General features: G+C 42.1%; 1 protein-coding gene across 14 annotated transcripts in view; it reads right to left on the bottom strand.

The window, feature by feature from the left end:
* Positions 1-16,002, bottom strand: part of C5H6orf89 (chromosome 5 C6orf89 homolog) — a 45,298-nt gene that overhangs the window by 10,815 nt on the left and 18,481 nt on the right. For 4 of the 14 annotated variants that reach the window (XM_071097131.1, XM_071097133.1, XM_071097132.1 and 1 more), the window contains 4 exons: positions 14,044-14,142; positions 9,328-9,458; positions 8,893-9,100; positions 6,561-6,774 (listed from right to left, as the gene is read on the bottom strand). In XM_071097131.1, coding sequence (XP_070953232.1) covers positions 6,561-6,774; positions 8,893-9,081 — 403 coding nt within the window. In that variant the 5' untranslated portion in view covers positions 9,082-9,100; positions 9,328-9,458; positions 14,044-14,142. Of the gene's footprint in view, positions 1-6,560; positions 6,775-8,892; positions 9,101-9,327; positions 9,459-14,043; positions 14,143-16,002 lie in introns of those variants that run through there. The other 10 variants (XM_011729285.3, XM_011729287.3, XM_011729289.3 and 7 more) reach the window with 4 other exon arrangements.

Below are 16,002 nucleotides of genomic sequence, written 5' to 3' on the forward strand. Positions count from 1 at the left end.
TGCAGGAAGATTATTAGCCAGAGGATTACTGATACAGTCTGCTCCTGGGAGGGCACCTCTCCTCCCACAGTGCTCCGGGGGTAGCTGACAACCCTTTAGTGCCACCTGTTTCAGTGGCACACTGAGGCTGCAAAGTTGCATTTTTCTTCTCTAATATTTTCAAATGTTTCCTATTCAGGGTCAAATACAATAAATTCTCGCCAATATGCAAAAATTCTGGGTAACGGACACACCATGAGGCATAATCATAACAACATGTTACAATTATATAGCATTTCAGTTTCCAAAGTACTTGCAACGGAAGGGGAAGGAGAAAGAAAGCTAACGCACTGAGTGCTTGCCCTATGGTAATCACTTTCCCATGTTATAGCATTTAATTTTCACTGTGTAATTACTGAGTAGGAATCACTATTCTCATTCTGTGGATGAACAAACTGAAAGTCAGAGGTGATAGGAAGTTCCCGAGGTACCAGAGTGTGGCAGGAAGAACACAGGAGATGCTGGGCGTGCAGTGGGGGTTTGGGTAAGGAAGCAGGCTGCAGAGGGAGATGTGGTGAGGGCTTCCAGGGCTTGAAGCATGTCTGACTCCACTCAGAACAAAAAGAGGAACTGTTGGAGGCTTCTGAGCAGGAATTTCTCCATGTTCTAGGAAGATTATTCTGGATTGTGATTAGGGTGCCCTAGAAGAGAGAGGCTGGGAAAAGAAAGACCTGGTTATATTTTAGTTTTGCCCGTTTTTAGGGAAAAGTGGGGGGGGGGGTTCCACTGTGATGAGAAGTGAAATATAATGAATGAGGCAGTGAGAATGGAAAAAAGGGGTGGATTCTAGAAGCAGTGAGGATGAAACCTACAGCCCCAAGCAGCACTACTGGGAATGTCTGCACTACGCTGTCCTCTTGGTCAGTGTCATCATAAACCTGCAGATCTCTGCTATCGCCCATGTCTACTGCTCATCTAGGGAACGTCATCTCCAGATTTATGATGACACTTTTCTGTAGTAGTGTGTCATATTCCAACAGAATCAGTTAGTTATGACAATCTTCCCAGGAGAGGAGAGCAAAGCACCAGGAGAAAGGGGCACCTTCCTCGAATTTGTACAAAGGTGCTGCATGGGCTAGCAGCGAACAGCTCTTAACCTAAGAGTTAGGATAATTATTTTAACTACAACTTACTATTTATTTTTTTTTTGAGATAGAGTCTCGCTCTGTCACCCAGGCTGGAGTGCAGTGGCACGATCTCTGCTCACTGCAACCTCCGCCTCCTGGGGTCAAGCGATTCTCCTGCCTCAGCCTCCCAAGTAGCTGGGATTACGGGTGCCCGCCACCAAGCCCGGCTCATTTTTGTATTTTTAGTAGAGACGGGGTTTCACCATGTTGGCCAGGCTGGTCTCAAACTCCGGACCTCAGATGATCCACCAACCTTAGCCTCCCAAAGTGCTGGGATTACAGGCGTGAGCCACTGCACCCAGTCTAGCCTAATTTATTTAATTTTAATTTTATTCTGAGCTTTAGATATTCTTGGGATTTCCAGGTGGAGATGCCTTTAAAAAGCAGGTAGAAGAAAACCCAGTAAAGGGAAATCAAGAAAGAAAAAGAAAGTAGGAATAGCAAACTGAAAGAAAAACTTGGAGGTGGTGTTCCTTGAGGGTCTAAGAACACAAGTAAAAAACTGTTAGTACTAAAAAGAGAATTTAGTAAGGTGACAGAATACAAGATACAGATTTTCAGATACAGATTTTCATAAGAAACAGATTTTCTGTCTGTTTTGTTCACCGCTTTGTTGAGAACAGTGCCTGGCATATAGAGCAAGGTCTCAATAAACATTTATTGAATGAGTGAATGAAGTTGGGGAGAGGGAAGAAGGGATGGAAGGAGGAAGAGAAGGAGGGAGGAAGGCAGGAAGGCAGGTAGGAAGGCTGATTTTTCAGAAGTTTTAACAATAGAATCAAGTCCATGGGGAGAAAAATCAAATGAGCAATCTGGATTCACAGAAACCTCAAAATAAAGATTAAATAAATATAACCTCATGATTTCTTACATTATAAATGCACCCAAGAAAAAGCTACAAAGCCCATGACCAAGTTCCCATGACGTTAACTAGTGTGTCCTCAGTATTTAATCAGGCGGTTCTCCGGAAGCTTGTTTTTGCATAGCACCTCTTCTAGCACCCTGGGCATGAGGCAGGGGTGAAGCCTTGACAGTGAAGGAGGCTTTTGCCAGGTCCCTGCATGTGTGGCACCATGCCCAGAGCCATTTTCACACACTGCAGAGAGGGAAAGAGCCCAAGAAATCATTTCACCAACAGCCTTGCCTCCAGGAAGCAATGCATTTGAACCACTCCAAACCATAGACAGAGTCTATTTTCATGAGTTCTCACTTGTACAAAAATTTGTTTCTAAATGTGAAAATTTATTATCAAAAACACAGCAAAGGAAAAAATTAAAAATAAATAAACAAATGTAAGACTTTAGATAAGTCAGCCAATCCCCTTGCACATTAGTTTCCTCATCTTTGAAATGAACATAAAAACAGTATCTACCTTATGTGACTGCTATGAAGACTGAGAAATACATATAAAGTACACGGCACAGTACCTGGTATACAGAAAGTGCTTGACAGAGCCATTATTATCACAGAAGGTAAGCTTATTTTGCAAACAAAAGAGTAAGGTTTTCCTTGAGGTCTAAGCAGTTCATCTTTGAGCACAGGTCTGGACTCTCTAAGTCTCACTAGGTTCTTAGTTTGAGGCCAATAAATGATCTGTTATTTCCAAAACTTCTTGATGTTGCTGGATCTACTTCATCCTTCCTTTGAAGGTCACTGGATGCATCAAGTTCCAAATGTGTGCCTTTTCACTGTATGTGAGAACTATCCCAGGCTTCCTCAGTAAAAATGAATGTGTTATTTTTAAATTGGCCAGAAAATGACCAAAGTAAACAAAATAATTGGCCGAACATGCTGGTGCTTGGCTTGACTGAGGGCAGAGATGGCAGGTAGTAAGTGTGGTATCTTGGTCAGAATGCTAGAGGGGGTTAAGAAACTAGGGTTCAAGTGTGATTTTGTCACTTTTAGCTGGGTAAGCAAGCTCTTTTACCCCTCCTGGCCTCAGTTACCTCTTTTATAAAATGGGGTATGTACCAGATTAAATCTAAAATTCTTTTTCAGCTTTAAGACTCAATGATTCCATGGAAATGGTAAAAACCAAGGGGATGGTTGGCAGGAGTAAAGAGACTATAAAGATATGAGTCCAGGAGGGGAGAAAAAAACTAAGAATGTGAATGTAAAGAGAAAACTCTGGGTAAGAGGAAGGATTAAGTCAGTCAAATATTATCCATAAGGGTGCAGACTAGGAGGATGAGCTGGACTGAATGTCTAACACAAGACCAGGTCAGGAAAATTCTAAAGGGTCCATAGCTTGAAAGACCACTTATCTTTGGAACAGCCAGAAAGAACATTGTCTCTTCAGGGACTAGGGAGTTAAGAGAAAGTAACTGATGATCTGAGAGAGAGAGAGAGTGTAGAACTCCAACATCAGACTTAAAGCTAGACTCTTCAGGTCTACCGCATGGCTACAGACTACTCACATCAGAGGTGAAGGGCTCAGACTCTGAAGACTGGCTGCCTGGGTTCAAATCATGGCTCCATGACTAGACTTGGGACCTTGAGCAAGTGACCTAACCGTACTGTGCCTCAGTGTCCTCATCTGTAAAATGGGCATAAAACCTGAAGCTACCCTATAGGGATGTTGTCAAGATTAAATAAGCTGATATATGGAAAGTCCCCTGAACAGGGTCTGGCATCTGGTAAGTAATAAACAAGTATCAGTTTATTCACTTATTTTTTGCTGCAGAGTGGGATGTTTCCATGACTCGCTATGAAGTCACTTCATTCTTCTTATTGAGAGCATTTAGGGGCAGGATTTCCTATCTAAGGCTGAAATCTAGAAAAAGAACCCCACTTCTGTCACCTTTTTGTTCCCTGGGTGGGGTCGGGGGAAACTTCTAGTCACTGGTGGTGGTGCCTCTTATATATCACCAAGGCTGCAGCTGCCCTCCATCATTCCTGAGGTGCCACTGCAAGGAGCACCAGATGACCCTGGGAGGGTGAGACAGGCCAGCACTTCAGGAAACCATATGGGGTTTCCTTTGGGGAATCTGCCACACCATTCTCCCCTTGCATTTACTTTAAAAGTACAGCGAAGTAATCCTAACTTGAAGGTAGTTGTTTTCTAACACCAGGACATTAAAAATGATCTATTTTTACTTTTCCTGCCCTCTTACAGGCCCAGATTAAGTTGCACTTAATTCTCCCTCATGTGTTTCTGTTGACCCTTCATATAATTATGCATTTTTAACTTTTCTTCCAAATGCTATGCAAAATGCTGTTAGTTTCACATGTCTACAACTTCCCAGAATTATCATACATAGGAAAATATGGTGCTTCCACGTCCACATTTACAAGTAAAAACAGCACTTTAATAGAATCAACAACATTAAAGAGCTAAAGCCACACCCTTCCAACGCTCACTCGCTCTCTCTGCAACTGAGCTCCAAGGACTTGTTTTATTTCCATCTGCAAGGCAAAATATTGATTTGAAGTGGTCCAAATCATCCAGCTTGTTGACAAGACACTAATGTTTCTGGAATGTTTAAACTATGATTTAGAGAAGGAGCAAGCAGTGTTCATTGACGATGCCCCATTTCTCAATTCAACCGTGTATGGAGATGTACTTCACAGGACCAGGGAAGAAGATAATGCCATCAACCAGATCGGGAAAACTCATCAGGAGTTGCCGTTAGGGAGGTTGTCGGGGGAAGACAGTCAGGAAAGGAGACTGGTATGTCTGAGGAAGAGGCACAGACTGGCCCAACTGACAAGTTTCTCTCGCTGTTTCCTCCAAATGCTCTGAACCGTTCTGATAGGAGTTTGAGACTGCATTTTTTTTTTTTCAGCTCTGTTGATGACATTTCAAAAACAACCTTCCCAATAAATTCAAGGAAGTTATATCTGGAATTTTCAAATGAAATATCTGAGCTGTTGATTTTTAAAAAAACAAAAACTCATGAGGTGGAGATTCTTGTCTTACAATGTTCCCTTCCTCTGAGTTTGATACAATTTTGGAAACCTTTCCATGACTTCCTCAAGTGTACAAAAATAGCTTTCAATGGAGACCCAATCCAAGGGATGATTTTTATGACTGATTAGGTCTTAAAGAATGACATTATGATTATAAAGCTTAAATACATTCTTTCTGAAAGCATTTTTCCTATGACACATTCTAAAAGTTTCAGAACATGGTTACACAATAAATTCTATAATCCATTTGTGATATTAATATACATATTATTCTACATTGCCAAATAAGATAAACATCACCAAAAAAATCCCAAAATAGGCCGGGCGTGGTGGCTCATGCCTATAATCCGAGCACTTTGGTAGGCCAAGACAGGCAGATCACGAGGTCAGGAGATCAAGACCATCCTGGCTAACACGGTGAAACACTGTCTCTATTAAAAATACAAAAAAATTAGCCGGGCGTGGTGGTGGGCGCCTGTAGTGCCAGCTATTTGGGAGGCTGAGGCAGGAGAATGGCGTGAATCCGGGAGGCGGAGCTTGCAGTGAGCTGAGATCACACCACTACACTCTAGCCTGGGTGACAGAGCGGGAGACTCGGTCAAAAAAAAAAAAAAAAAAAAAACCCAAAATAATATCCCCCTTTCTCAAAAAGTAAATTTCTTTTCACACACACACACACACACACACACACATACACACACAATTGGAGGCAGGGTCTCGCTATGTTGCCCAGGTTGGTCTTAAACTCCTGGACTCACTCTATCCTTTTGCCTTAGCTTCCCAAATTGCTAGGATCATAGTTGTAAACCACCGCATCCAGCCCGAAAAAGTAAATTTCGACTCGTATTACATGTTACACTATTCTCAAAAGGAAACCCCTCAAATAGTCTGTCAAACTATGAATTCTTACGCCACTGATGCACTGTTACTAAATTTATGTGTTTTTAAAATTCTATTTACTGGCAAAATTGATACACTTTTGAGCACTAAATTAAATGAGCTGTGACAGACAGAAGGACTAAACTGAAAGAGTGGGATATACTTAGGCAAAAACCTAGCCCAATAGGCCAAGGACTGTTAGAGGACCTTTAGAAGCAAGCTGAACTCAGTTGCTTTCAATAAACCAATACCTATGTACTAAATATGCATTATGGACTCCTAGGAATCACAGGAGAGAAAAGGATGAGATACAATCAAATCCTTTTTATGGGCAACATATTCATCCCCATCATGTGTGTTCTGGCATTTGGGGGTGTGAATTTGGCTCTACCAGATGTTCCTCTAGCAAGTTTCTTAATCTGAGTCTTGGTTTCTTAATCTGTAAAATGGGGATAATAAACCCCATCTCACAGAGTTTTAGTGGGGACTGAATTAAAGGAGACAATGAAGGGTGCCTCTCATTAGGTATCAATAAATGTTACTTCCTTTCCTATCATATACTGTCAAGAAAACTGTATCTAATAAGCAGTAAATGTTGCATTTTACCTGGAAAGGGTCTGTCTTCATCACCCCCATGCAAAGGAACTCCCTTGTTTTCTGACATGTACTTCTTCGTAATGGGCAAGGACATCAGTCTAATGTGATGGATGAGTGAGCGCCAGGTGTGAGCTCCAGAAAGCACTGGCTCAGGTGCTAATGGGCTGAAAGGTTGAATCACAAAGTAGGCAGTGAGCAAGATTAATCCCAAGGTTGCGAGAACCTACAAGGAAAGGTAGAAAAGGCATTAATAATCATCCCAGCAAACAAATACCTTAATACCAAGAAAAACAAAACAAAACAAAATAGGCCTCTTCTGCTATTTCCAATGTGCCTTAAGAACCAACCCATTTTCATAAACATATCACTTATGTTTACTTCTGGAAGAATTTAGAATTTGAGAACTATGGGGACTGCAAGGCTCACCAAGCTGCTACCATATAATCAGTGTATTTTTAAATCCACCATTTAAAAATACACAAAGGGGGCTGGGCGCAGTGGCTCACACCAGTAATCCCAGCACTTTGGGAGGCTGAGGCAGGTGGATCACGAGGTCAGGAGATCAAGACCATCCTGGCTAACACAGTGAAACCCCGTCTCTACTAAAAATACAAAAAATTAGCCAGGTGTGGTGGTGGGCGTAGTCCCACCTACTTGGGAGGCTGAGGCAGGAGAATCACTTGAACCTGGGAGGCAAAGCTTGCAGTGAGCCAAGATCGCACCACTGCACTCCAGCCGGGGTGACAGAGCAAGACTCTATCTCAAAAACAACAACAACAACAACAAAAGCACAAAGGGGCTGGGCGCAGTGGCTCACACCTGTAATCCCAGTACTTTGGGAGGCCAAGGCGGGTGGACCACCTGAGGTCAGGAGTTTGAGACCAGCTTGGCCAACATGGTGAAACCCCACCTCTACTAAAAATACAAATATTAGGCCGGGCACAGTGGCTCATGCCTGTAATCCTAGCACTTCGGGAGGCTGAGGTGGGTGGATCACCTGAGGTCAGGAGTTCGAGACCAGCCTGACCAACATAGTGAAACTCCCATCTCTACTAAAAATACAAAATCAGCCAGGCATGGTTGCGCATGCCTGTAATCCCCGCTACTCGGGAGGCTGAGGCAGGGCAATTGCTTGAACCTGGGAGGCAGAGGTTGCAGTGGGCCAAGATCATGCCATTGCACTCTAGCCTGGGCAACAAGAGTGAAACTCTATCTCAAAAAACTAATAAATATATACATAAAGGCTGGGTGCAGTGGCTCACGCCTGTTACCCTAGCACTTTGGGAGACTGAGGCGGGCAGATCACTTGAGTCCAGGAGTTTGAGACCAGTCTGGGAAACATGGAAAAACCCCACCTCTACAAAAAATAGAAAAATTAGCCAGGTGTGGTGGCGCATGCCTGTGATCCCAGGTACTTGGGAGGCTGAGATGGGAGGATCACCTGAGTCTGGGAGTTTGAGGCTGCAGTGAGCCATGATGGCACCATGGCACTCCAGCCTGGGCAACAGAGTGTGACCTTGACTAGAAAAATAAAAATTTGGCCAGGCGCAATGGCTCAGGCCTGTAATCCTAGCACCTTGGGAAGCTGAAGCAGGCAGATCACTTGAGATCGGGAGTTCAGGACCAGCCTGACCAACATGGAGAAACCCTGTCTCTACTAAATTTTGAACCTGGGAGGCGGAGGTTGCAGTGAGCTGAGATCATGCCACTGCACTTCAGCCTGGGCAACAGAGCGAGATTCGGTCTTAAAAAAGAAAAAAAAAAAAACACAACGAGGACAGGTGTGGTGGTTCATGCCTGTAATCCAAGCACTTTGGGAGGCTGAGGCAGGTGGATCACCTGAGGTCGGGAGTTCAAGACCAGACTGACCACCATGGAGAAACTCTGTCTCTACTAAAAATACAAAATTAGCCCAGGGTGGTGGTGCATGCCTGTAATCCCAGCTACTGGGGAGGCTGAGGCAGGAGAATCACTTGAACCCAGGAGGTAGAGGTTGCGGCGAGCCGAGATCGCGCCATTGCACTCCAGCCTAGGCATCAAGAGTGAGACTCTGTCTCAAAAAAAACCACACGCACACACAACAAACAAACAAACAATAATAATAATAAAATAAATAATAATAATATGCAAATATAATTTAACTATAAATATGCAGCTTTCATCTAGGACCTTTAACAACACAGTCAAATTTCCTAGTAACACACAGTAACAAGAGCAAAGGCCAATTCATTCACAGAAAAACCAAGGCTCAGTGGTGGGATCAGTCAACAATAGCATTTGTGAAGAATGTTGAAGAGTTTGTGCTCTGTTGAAGCAATTACCAACTCAGGAAACAATTTACCTTATACACAACTATAAGGAGAGGATGTTGTGGGGGGGGCCTCTGAGGTTCATTCTTTTCCAGCAGTTGTCTGATAAATTTTTCAATTGCCTTCTCTGACATGCCACACTGATGGCCTGTCTGTCTCACCAAATCAACAGTCTCTGAAAGTTTGTCATAAATGCTGACCTCGTTGGCAGCAAGATCCATGTCTTCCAATATAAAATCCCTGAGAGAGACGGAGAGAAAATAAATGTAAAAAGAAAGGTGGTTTATTTAGGTACTTCCTCTTCAAAGCTACTTGACCATCTGTAGAGAAGGACCTGTTTTGTGTTTTCTGCAATCCTCTACAGACCAATACTTTTATAAAACACAATGAATACGTAGAGACAATGTCAAATTGCCAAACAAGTTTTAAAATACTAGTTAACTATGGGCCAGGAACAGTTTACAGACCTGCACTAGTTCCCAAACACTGAGGAGCACTGGTCTAGAGCACAATATATCCTAATGGGACTCTGAAGCACTAATGACATCCAAAAAAGATTTCTGACACCAATGATGGGAGATCTGCTACTGGTGATTTCCTAAAATAAAAAAAATGGATTATGCATAGTGTGGTTGATCAATTATTTCTTTCCAATTATACCAGATAGACTTTTAGCAACACAAGAGGAAGAACTGATCACTGAAGATTACTGAAGGTGACTGCAGAGCAAAGATTTCAGACAACACAAAAACCATGGCATGCGGCTTGCAGTCCTCACACTTTTCTTTCTACTTTTTTTTTTTTTAATTTCTTCTAGAGCAAACAGAGTCCTCATGCTTTTCTACAAATACAATTTTAGAAAATAAAGGGCATATTTTATTTGTATTTTATATACTTAAAAGACTTAAGATTTTTAACTAATTTAAAAATTCAATTTGTGTTCTTATAGTTATTTTAAAGCCAGATTGTTTCATCATGTCCAGAGAACAAAAGGTAAAAACTAATGGGGCAAAGTAGAGTTCTCTCTGTATCATTTGTAAAATGAAATTAAATAGTTCCAAGGCTGGGCGCAATAGCTCATGTCTGTAATCCCAGCACTTTGGGAGGCCAGGGCAGGAGGATCGTTTGAGACCTGAAGTTTAAGACCAGCCTGGGCAATATAATGAGACTTCGCCTCTACAAAAAAAGAAAAGAGGCCAGGCGCGGTGGCTCATGCCTATAATCCCAGCACTTTGGGAGGCCGAGGCAGGCGGATCACCTGAGGTCAGGAGTTTAAGACCAGCCTGACTAACATGGAGAAACCCTGTCTCTACTAAAAATACTAAATTAGCTGGGTGTGGTAGCGGGTGCCTGTAATCCCAGCTACTCGGGAGGCTGAGGCAGGAGAATCTCTTGAACTCGGGAGGTGGAGGTTGCGGTGAGCCGAGATCACGCCATTGCACTCCAGTGTGGGCAACAAGAGCGAAACTCCATCTCAAAAAAAAAAAAAAAGAAAGAAAGAAAAAGAAAAGAAAAACAAATTTTAAAAATCAGCTTTGCCTGGTGGCACACACCTGTAGTCCCAGCTACTTGGGAGGCTGGGGTGGGAGGATTGCTTGAGCCTAGGAGTTTGAGGCTGCAGTGAGCTATGATCATACTACTGCACTCCAGCCTGGGAGACAGAACGAGATCCCATCTCTGGAGAAATACAATAAGATAAAATAATTAAATAGCTATTTTAAAAAGTGTTTATGTTACAGAACAATAATATTTTTCTTCATTTACAGGAGGAAGAAGAGTGCTTCTTTGGGTTTGTGCTCTCTTCTACTGGGCTTTATGTATTTATTTATTTTTAATACAGAGGGTCCTTTTATATTACATACTTCATTCCTACAGTGCTTCTAGCCTCAAAAAGTACTGGCATAGTACATGTGTATTCTCTCAGTAAGGAGATGCTGCCACCTGTAGGGTGGAGGACATAGTCACGTTGTTACAACACAACCCAGCACACACCAGCACATCTCCTCTTCCAGCAGTGTGCCTCCCAATCACTCCTTTCTGGTCCTCTTTATGACTATTAAGTGTTTAGTTCATTAGGTCTTAACCTGGCTTGCACATGAGAATCACCTAGAAAGCATTTCATAAATGCTCATATCTGGGCATCAACTCAGACCAATTAAATCAGAATCAGAAGACTTCTAATGATGGATTAAAAGGCATGCAATCTAGACTTTGAGGAACTGAGGGAATGAAAGAAGAGCCCACCACACTATACCCCCCACATTCAGATAAAAAGCCAGTAGAAACTACAGTTGAGACTTCAACAACATGGGTTTGAACTATGTGGGTACACTTAAAAGCTGTTTTTTCCTACCAACCCAGGATTGAAAATACACTATTTTCAGGATGCAAAAACTGCGTATACATATACAGAGAGATGACTTTTTGTATAAACAGGTTCTGCAGAATTGATTGTGAAACTTGAATATGCAAGGATTTGGTGTATGTGGAGATCCTGGAACAAATACCCCACATATACCAAGGGACAGCTATATATTTTTTAATGTATTATTTTCAATACATGATGCTAGGACCACTGGATATCCACACATGAAAAAATGAAGTTAGACCTTTCTTTTCTTTTCTTTTCTTTTTTTTTTTGAGACAGAGTCTTGCTCTGGTCACCCAGGCTGGAGTGCAGTGACGCAATCTTTGCTCACTGCCACTTCTGCCTCCCAGGTTCAAGTGATTCTCCTGCCTCAGCCTCCCAAGTAGCTGGGATTACAGGTACCCGCCACCACGCCTGGCAAATTTTTTTGTATTTTTAGTAGAGAAGGGGTTTCACCATGTTGGCCAGGCTGGTCTCGAACTCCTGACCTCAGGCAATCCACCCACCTCAGCCTCCCAAAGTGCCGGGATTACAGGTGTGAGCCACCATGCCCAGCCCTTTCTTTATACTATATATAAAAATTAACTCAAAATGGATCAACTACCTAAATTTATAAGCTAAAACGATAAAACTTCAAAGAAAACACAGGGAGGGAGGCTTCATGATTCTGGGATTCAGCAATGGTTTCTTAGATATGACACCAAAAGAACAAGCAACAAAAAAAAAATAAATTGGACTTCATCAAAATTAAAAACTTTTTGTAGAAGACAAGGGAAGGGGAAAAACTTTAAAAATTCTGTGTCTCAATACCATCAAGAAAGTAAAATGACAACCCACAGAATGGGAGAAAAATTTTGCAAATTATGTATCTGATAAGGGGGTGGTCTATATAGAATACATCAAGAATTATTACAAATCAGTAATAAAAAGACAACCAAATAAAAAAATAGACAAAGGATTTGAATAGCCATTTCTCCAGAAAATACATAGAAATGGGCTGGGCGCAGTGGCTCACATGTGTAATCCCAGCGCTTTGGGAGGCCAAAGTGGCAGGATCACTTGAGGTCAGGAGTTCAAGACCAGCCTGGTCAACATGGTGAAACCCTGTCTCTACTAAAAACACAAAAATTAGCTGGGTGTGGTGGCGGGCACCTGTAATCCCAGCTACTTTGGAGGCGAAGGCAGAAGAATCACTTGAATCTGGGAGGCAGAGGTTGCAATAAGCCGAGATTATACCACTGCACTCCAGCCTGGGTGACAGAGTGAGACTCCATCTCAAAAAAAGATATACAAATGACCAATAAACACACAAAAAGATACTCAACATTATTAACCATCAGAGAAATGCAGATCAAAATCACAATGAGATACCATTTCACATCCACTGGGATAGCTACAATCAAGAAGTCAGACAAAAAGTGTTGGTAAGGACATGGAGGAATTGAAACTCTTGTAGACTGCCAGTAGGAACATAAAATGGTACAGCCACTATGGAAAACAGTCTGGCAGTTCCACAAAAAGTTAGGCACAGTTACCATATGACCCAGCAGTTCCACCCCTAGGTATGTACCTAAGAGAACTGAAAACATATGTCCACACAAAAACTTGTGCACAAACGTGAATAACACTATTCATAACAGCCCCCAAATGGAAGCAATCCAAATGTCCATGAACTGATGAAAGGATAATCACAATGTGGTAGATCCATATAATGCAAAATCACTGGACGATAAAAATGAATGCAGTACTGATATATGATACAATATGGATGAACCTTGAAAACACTGTGCTAGGTGAAAGAAGACAGTCACAAAAAACTACAGATTATATAGTTGCATTTAGATGAGAAGTCAGAAATAGACATGTCTTTTTTTTCTTAATACCTTTTTAACAAACCTGCAAGGAACAGGCAAATCTATAGAGATATAAAGTAGATTTCCAGATGGGAAGTGACTTATCTGAAACCACCCAGTCAGTGTCACCTGAGCCTCATCTGGACCTCACATTCTTTTCACTAAGCCATTTTTGATTAGCAGCCAGGAGGATGGATTAGAAAGCATTAAGAGCCATACTAACAATAACACCAAAAAACCCCCAGAAATTAAGATGCAGCATTTCCAATTAAAAATAAGTCAGGAGTAGACGATCTCTGGAAAATGAGATCACCGCTGATTTTTATTTTCTTTGTGATTTTCACATTTCTCAAACTTTTCCTGCATCAATTTTGTAATCATAAAATTCTCATGGTCACTTCTAAGGAACATCATTGGGCACAAAATGAGTCAGAGATGTACAGCAATGCATGACCGTGGCACCACAGGGAAGAAGCAAGGCATGATTTGCCATGCCAATGACTTTTTGGTTCTCCATAGAGTTGTATTCAAATATTACAGCTGGAAAAATGAAACAGCACTGAACTTGGAGACAAGCTTTGCCAATTGCTAGTGAGATGATTTCAGTTAAATTACTTGGTCTATTTCTGCATCCAAAAAATAAGAGGATTGGATCACAAATTTTAGAGTCTCACTCTAAAATTCTAAGAATCTATGAACACTTCAGGAAGGAGAAAAATTCAATTCATTAGAAACTAAAGACTCATGTTCAATTGCATTCCTATTCCTATTCCCACCCTATATGCCAGGTGCTTTGCTAAACACTCTAGAAACATTATCTCAGTGAAACCACTGTGATCCCATAAGGTAGCTGTGATCGATTCCATTTCATACATGTTCAAGGCTCGGAAAGGTTTCATAACTTGCCAGGATATGAACCCAAGTGTCCTGAATTCAGGGTTGGTGCATGCTGCCTCCCTTACCAAGTATTTTCCTATTCTGAGCTGGCAGTTCGGAAACCATGTGTCTCTTGATCACAACCGAGCGGCTGAGAACTGGAAAATGATTGACTACAATGATTCCTGCAAATAAAGCAAAGTGATAACTTATCATTATAATATTTTTCACATATTGGTTTTGTGATTAGTGATTCTGAGATGCCATTTTCCTGTTTAAATTAACAAAGACATTCTATGAAAGCAAGCAGGAATAATATTCATTTAAATACATTACAATTCATTATCTAACAATACCCAGTCAAAACCCATTAAAACTCAGTAGAGGACCAGAATGGAAAGGATCTAGAAAGGACTTCTAGAAAAAAAATTCCAGTGAAAAACTAGTGTGCATGTTGGGAGGTGGGGTCACATGCAGGTATCCCTCAGGCAGAAGAGAACATCACATTGGTGTGCCGGTAGGAGAATCCTGAAGCGGACTGAAGTACAGGTGAGGAAAACAGGGTTAATCATCATCATTTTTGATGGCTGTTTTGCAACCTTTGTAAGCCTCCTCACGTCTCTTTTTTTTTTTTTTTTTTTTTTGAGACTGTGTTGCCCAGGTTGGAGTGCAGTGGTGCAATCTCGGCTCACTGCAAGCTCCGCCTCCTGGGTTCAAGTGATTCTCATGCCCCAACCTCCTAAGCAGCTGGAATTACAGGCTGGGATTAAAGGGATGATATTTTTTGTTGTTTAATTACTATCATATCCAACCAAATGCCAACAGTATCCCTCTAGCAAGACAATACAAAATGGCACATGCCACCATACCTAGCTAATTTTTGTCTTTTTTGGAGAGACAGGGTTTCACCATATTGGCTAGGCTGCTCTCAAACTCCTGGCCTAAAGTGATCCACTCACCTTGGCCTCCCAAAGTGCTGGGATTATAGGCATGAGCTACTGCGCCTGGCCTGTAAGCCCTTTCCATATACATAAAAATCTTTTTTTTTTTTTTTGAGATGGAGTCTCGCTCTGTTGCCCAGGCTGGAGTGCAGTAGCCGGACCTCAGCTCACTGCAAGCTCTGCCTCCTGGGTTCACGCCATTCTCCTGCCTCAGCCTCCCCAGTAGCTGGGACTACAGGCACCCGCCACCACGCCCGGCTAGTTTTTTGTATTTTTAGTAGAGACGGGATTTCACCGTGTTAGCCAGGATGGTCTCGATCTCCTGACCTCGTGATCTGCCCGCCTCGGCCTCCCAAAGTGCTGAGATTACAGGCTTGAGCCACCGCACCCGGCCTAAAATTCTTATTAAACTCCCAGTTTGTATCACAAGAAAAAAAAAAAAAGGTTTCTTTTCTTGTTGGGTAATTCAAGTTAGAATGATATTACAACACTGAGTATATTTTTGCAAGCCGTGCATCCTTCTTTCCAGAGATTGTGACACATTTCTCAAATTATCAGAAAGGTAGTTAATGGCAACTTGACAACGTTTCTAAGAACAACTGTGGATTTTGATGATAAGCCCTCTTTCTGGCTTTGGTTATATCAGTAGTCCTAAACTGGAAAAGATTCTGTCCCCAGGGATGCCCGGAGACATTTTTTACTGTCTTGCTAGAGGGACACTATTGGGATTTGGTTGGATACGATGGTAATTAAACAACAACAAAAAAATCTCATCCCTTAAAAAAAAAAAAAAAAATCAAGGCCAGGCGTGGTGGCTCACACCTGTAATCCCAGCACTTTGGGAGGCTGAGGCGGGCAGATCATGAGGTCAGGAGATCAAGACCATCCTGGCTAACACACTGAAACCCCGTCTTTACTAAAAATACAAAAAATTAGCCGGGCATGGTGGCGGGCGCCTGTAATCCCAGCTACTCAGGAGGCTGAGGCAGGAGAATGCAGTGAACCCAGGAGATAGAACTTGCAGTGAGCCGAGATCGCACCACTGCACTCCAGCCTGGGTGACACAGCGAGACTCCATCCCCCCCCAAAAAAAAAAAAATCAAA

The sequence above is a fragment of the Macaca nemestrina genome, chromosome 5, assembly GCF_043159975.1.
Source record: "Macaca nemestrina isolate mMacNem1 chromosome 5, mMacNem.hap1, whole genome shotgun sequence".
Classification (NCBI taxonomy): Eukaryota; Metazoa; Chordata; class Mammalia; order Primates; family Cercopithecidae; genus Macaca; species Macaca nemestrina.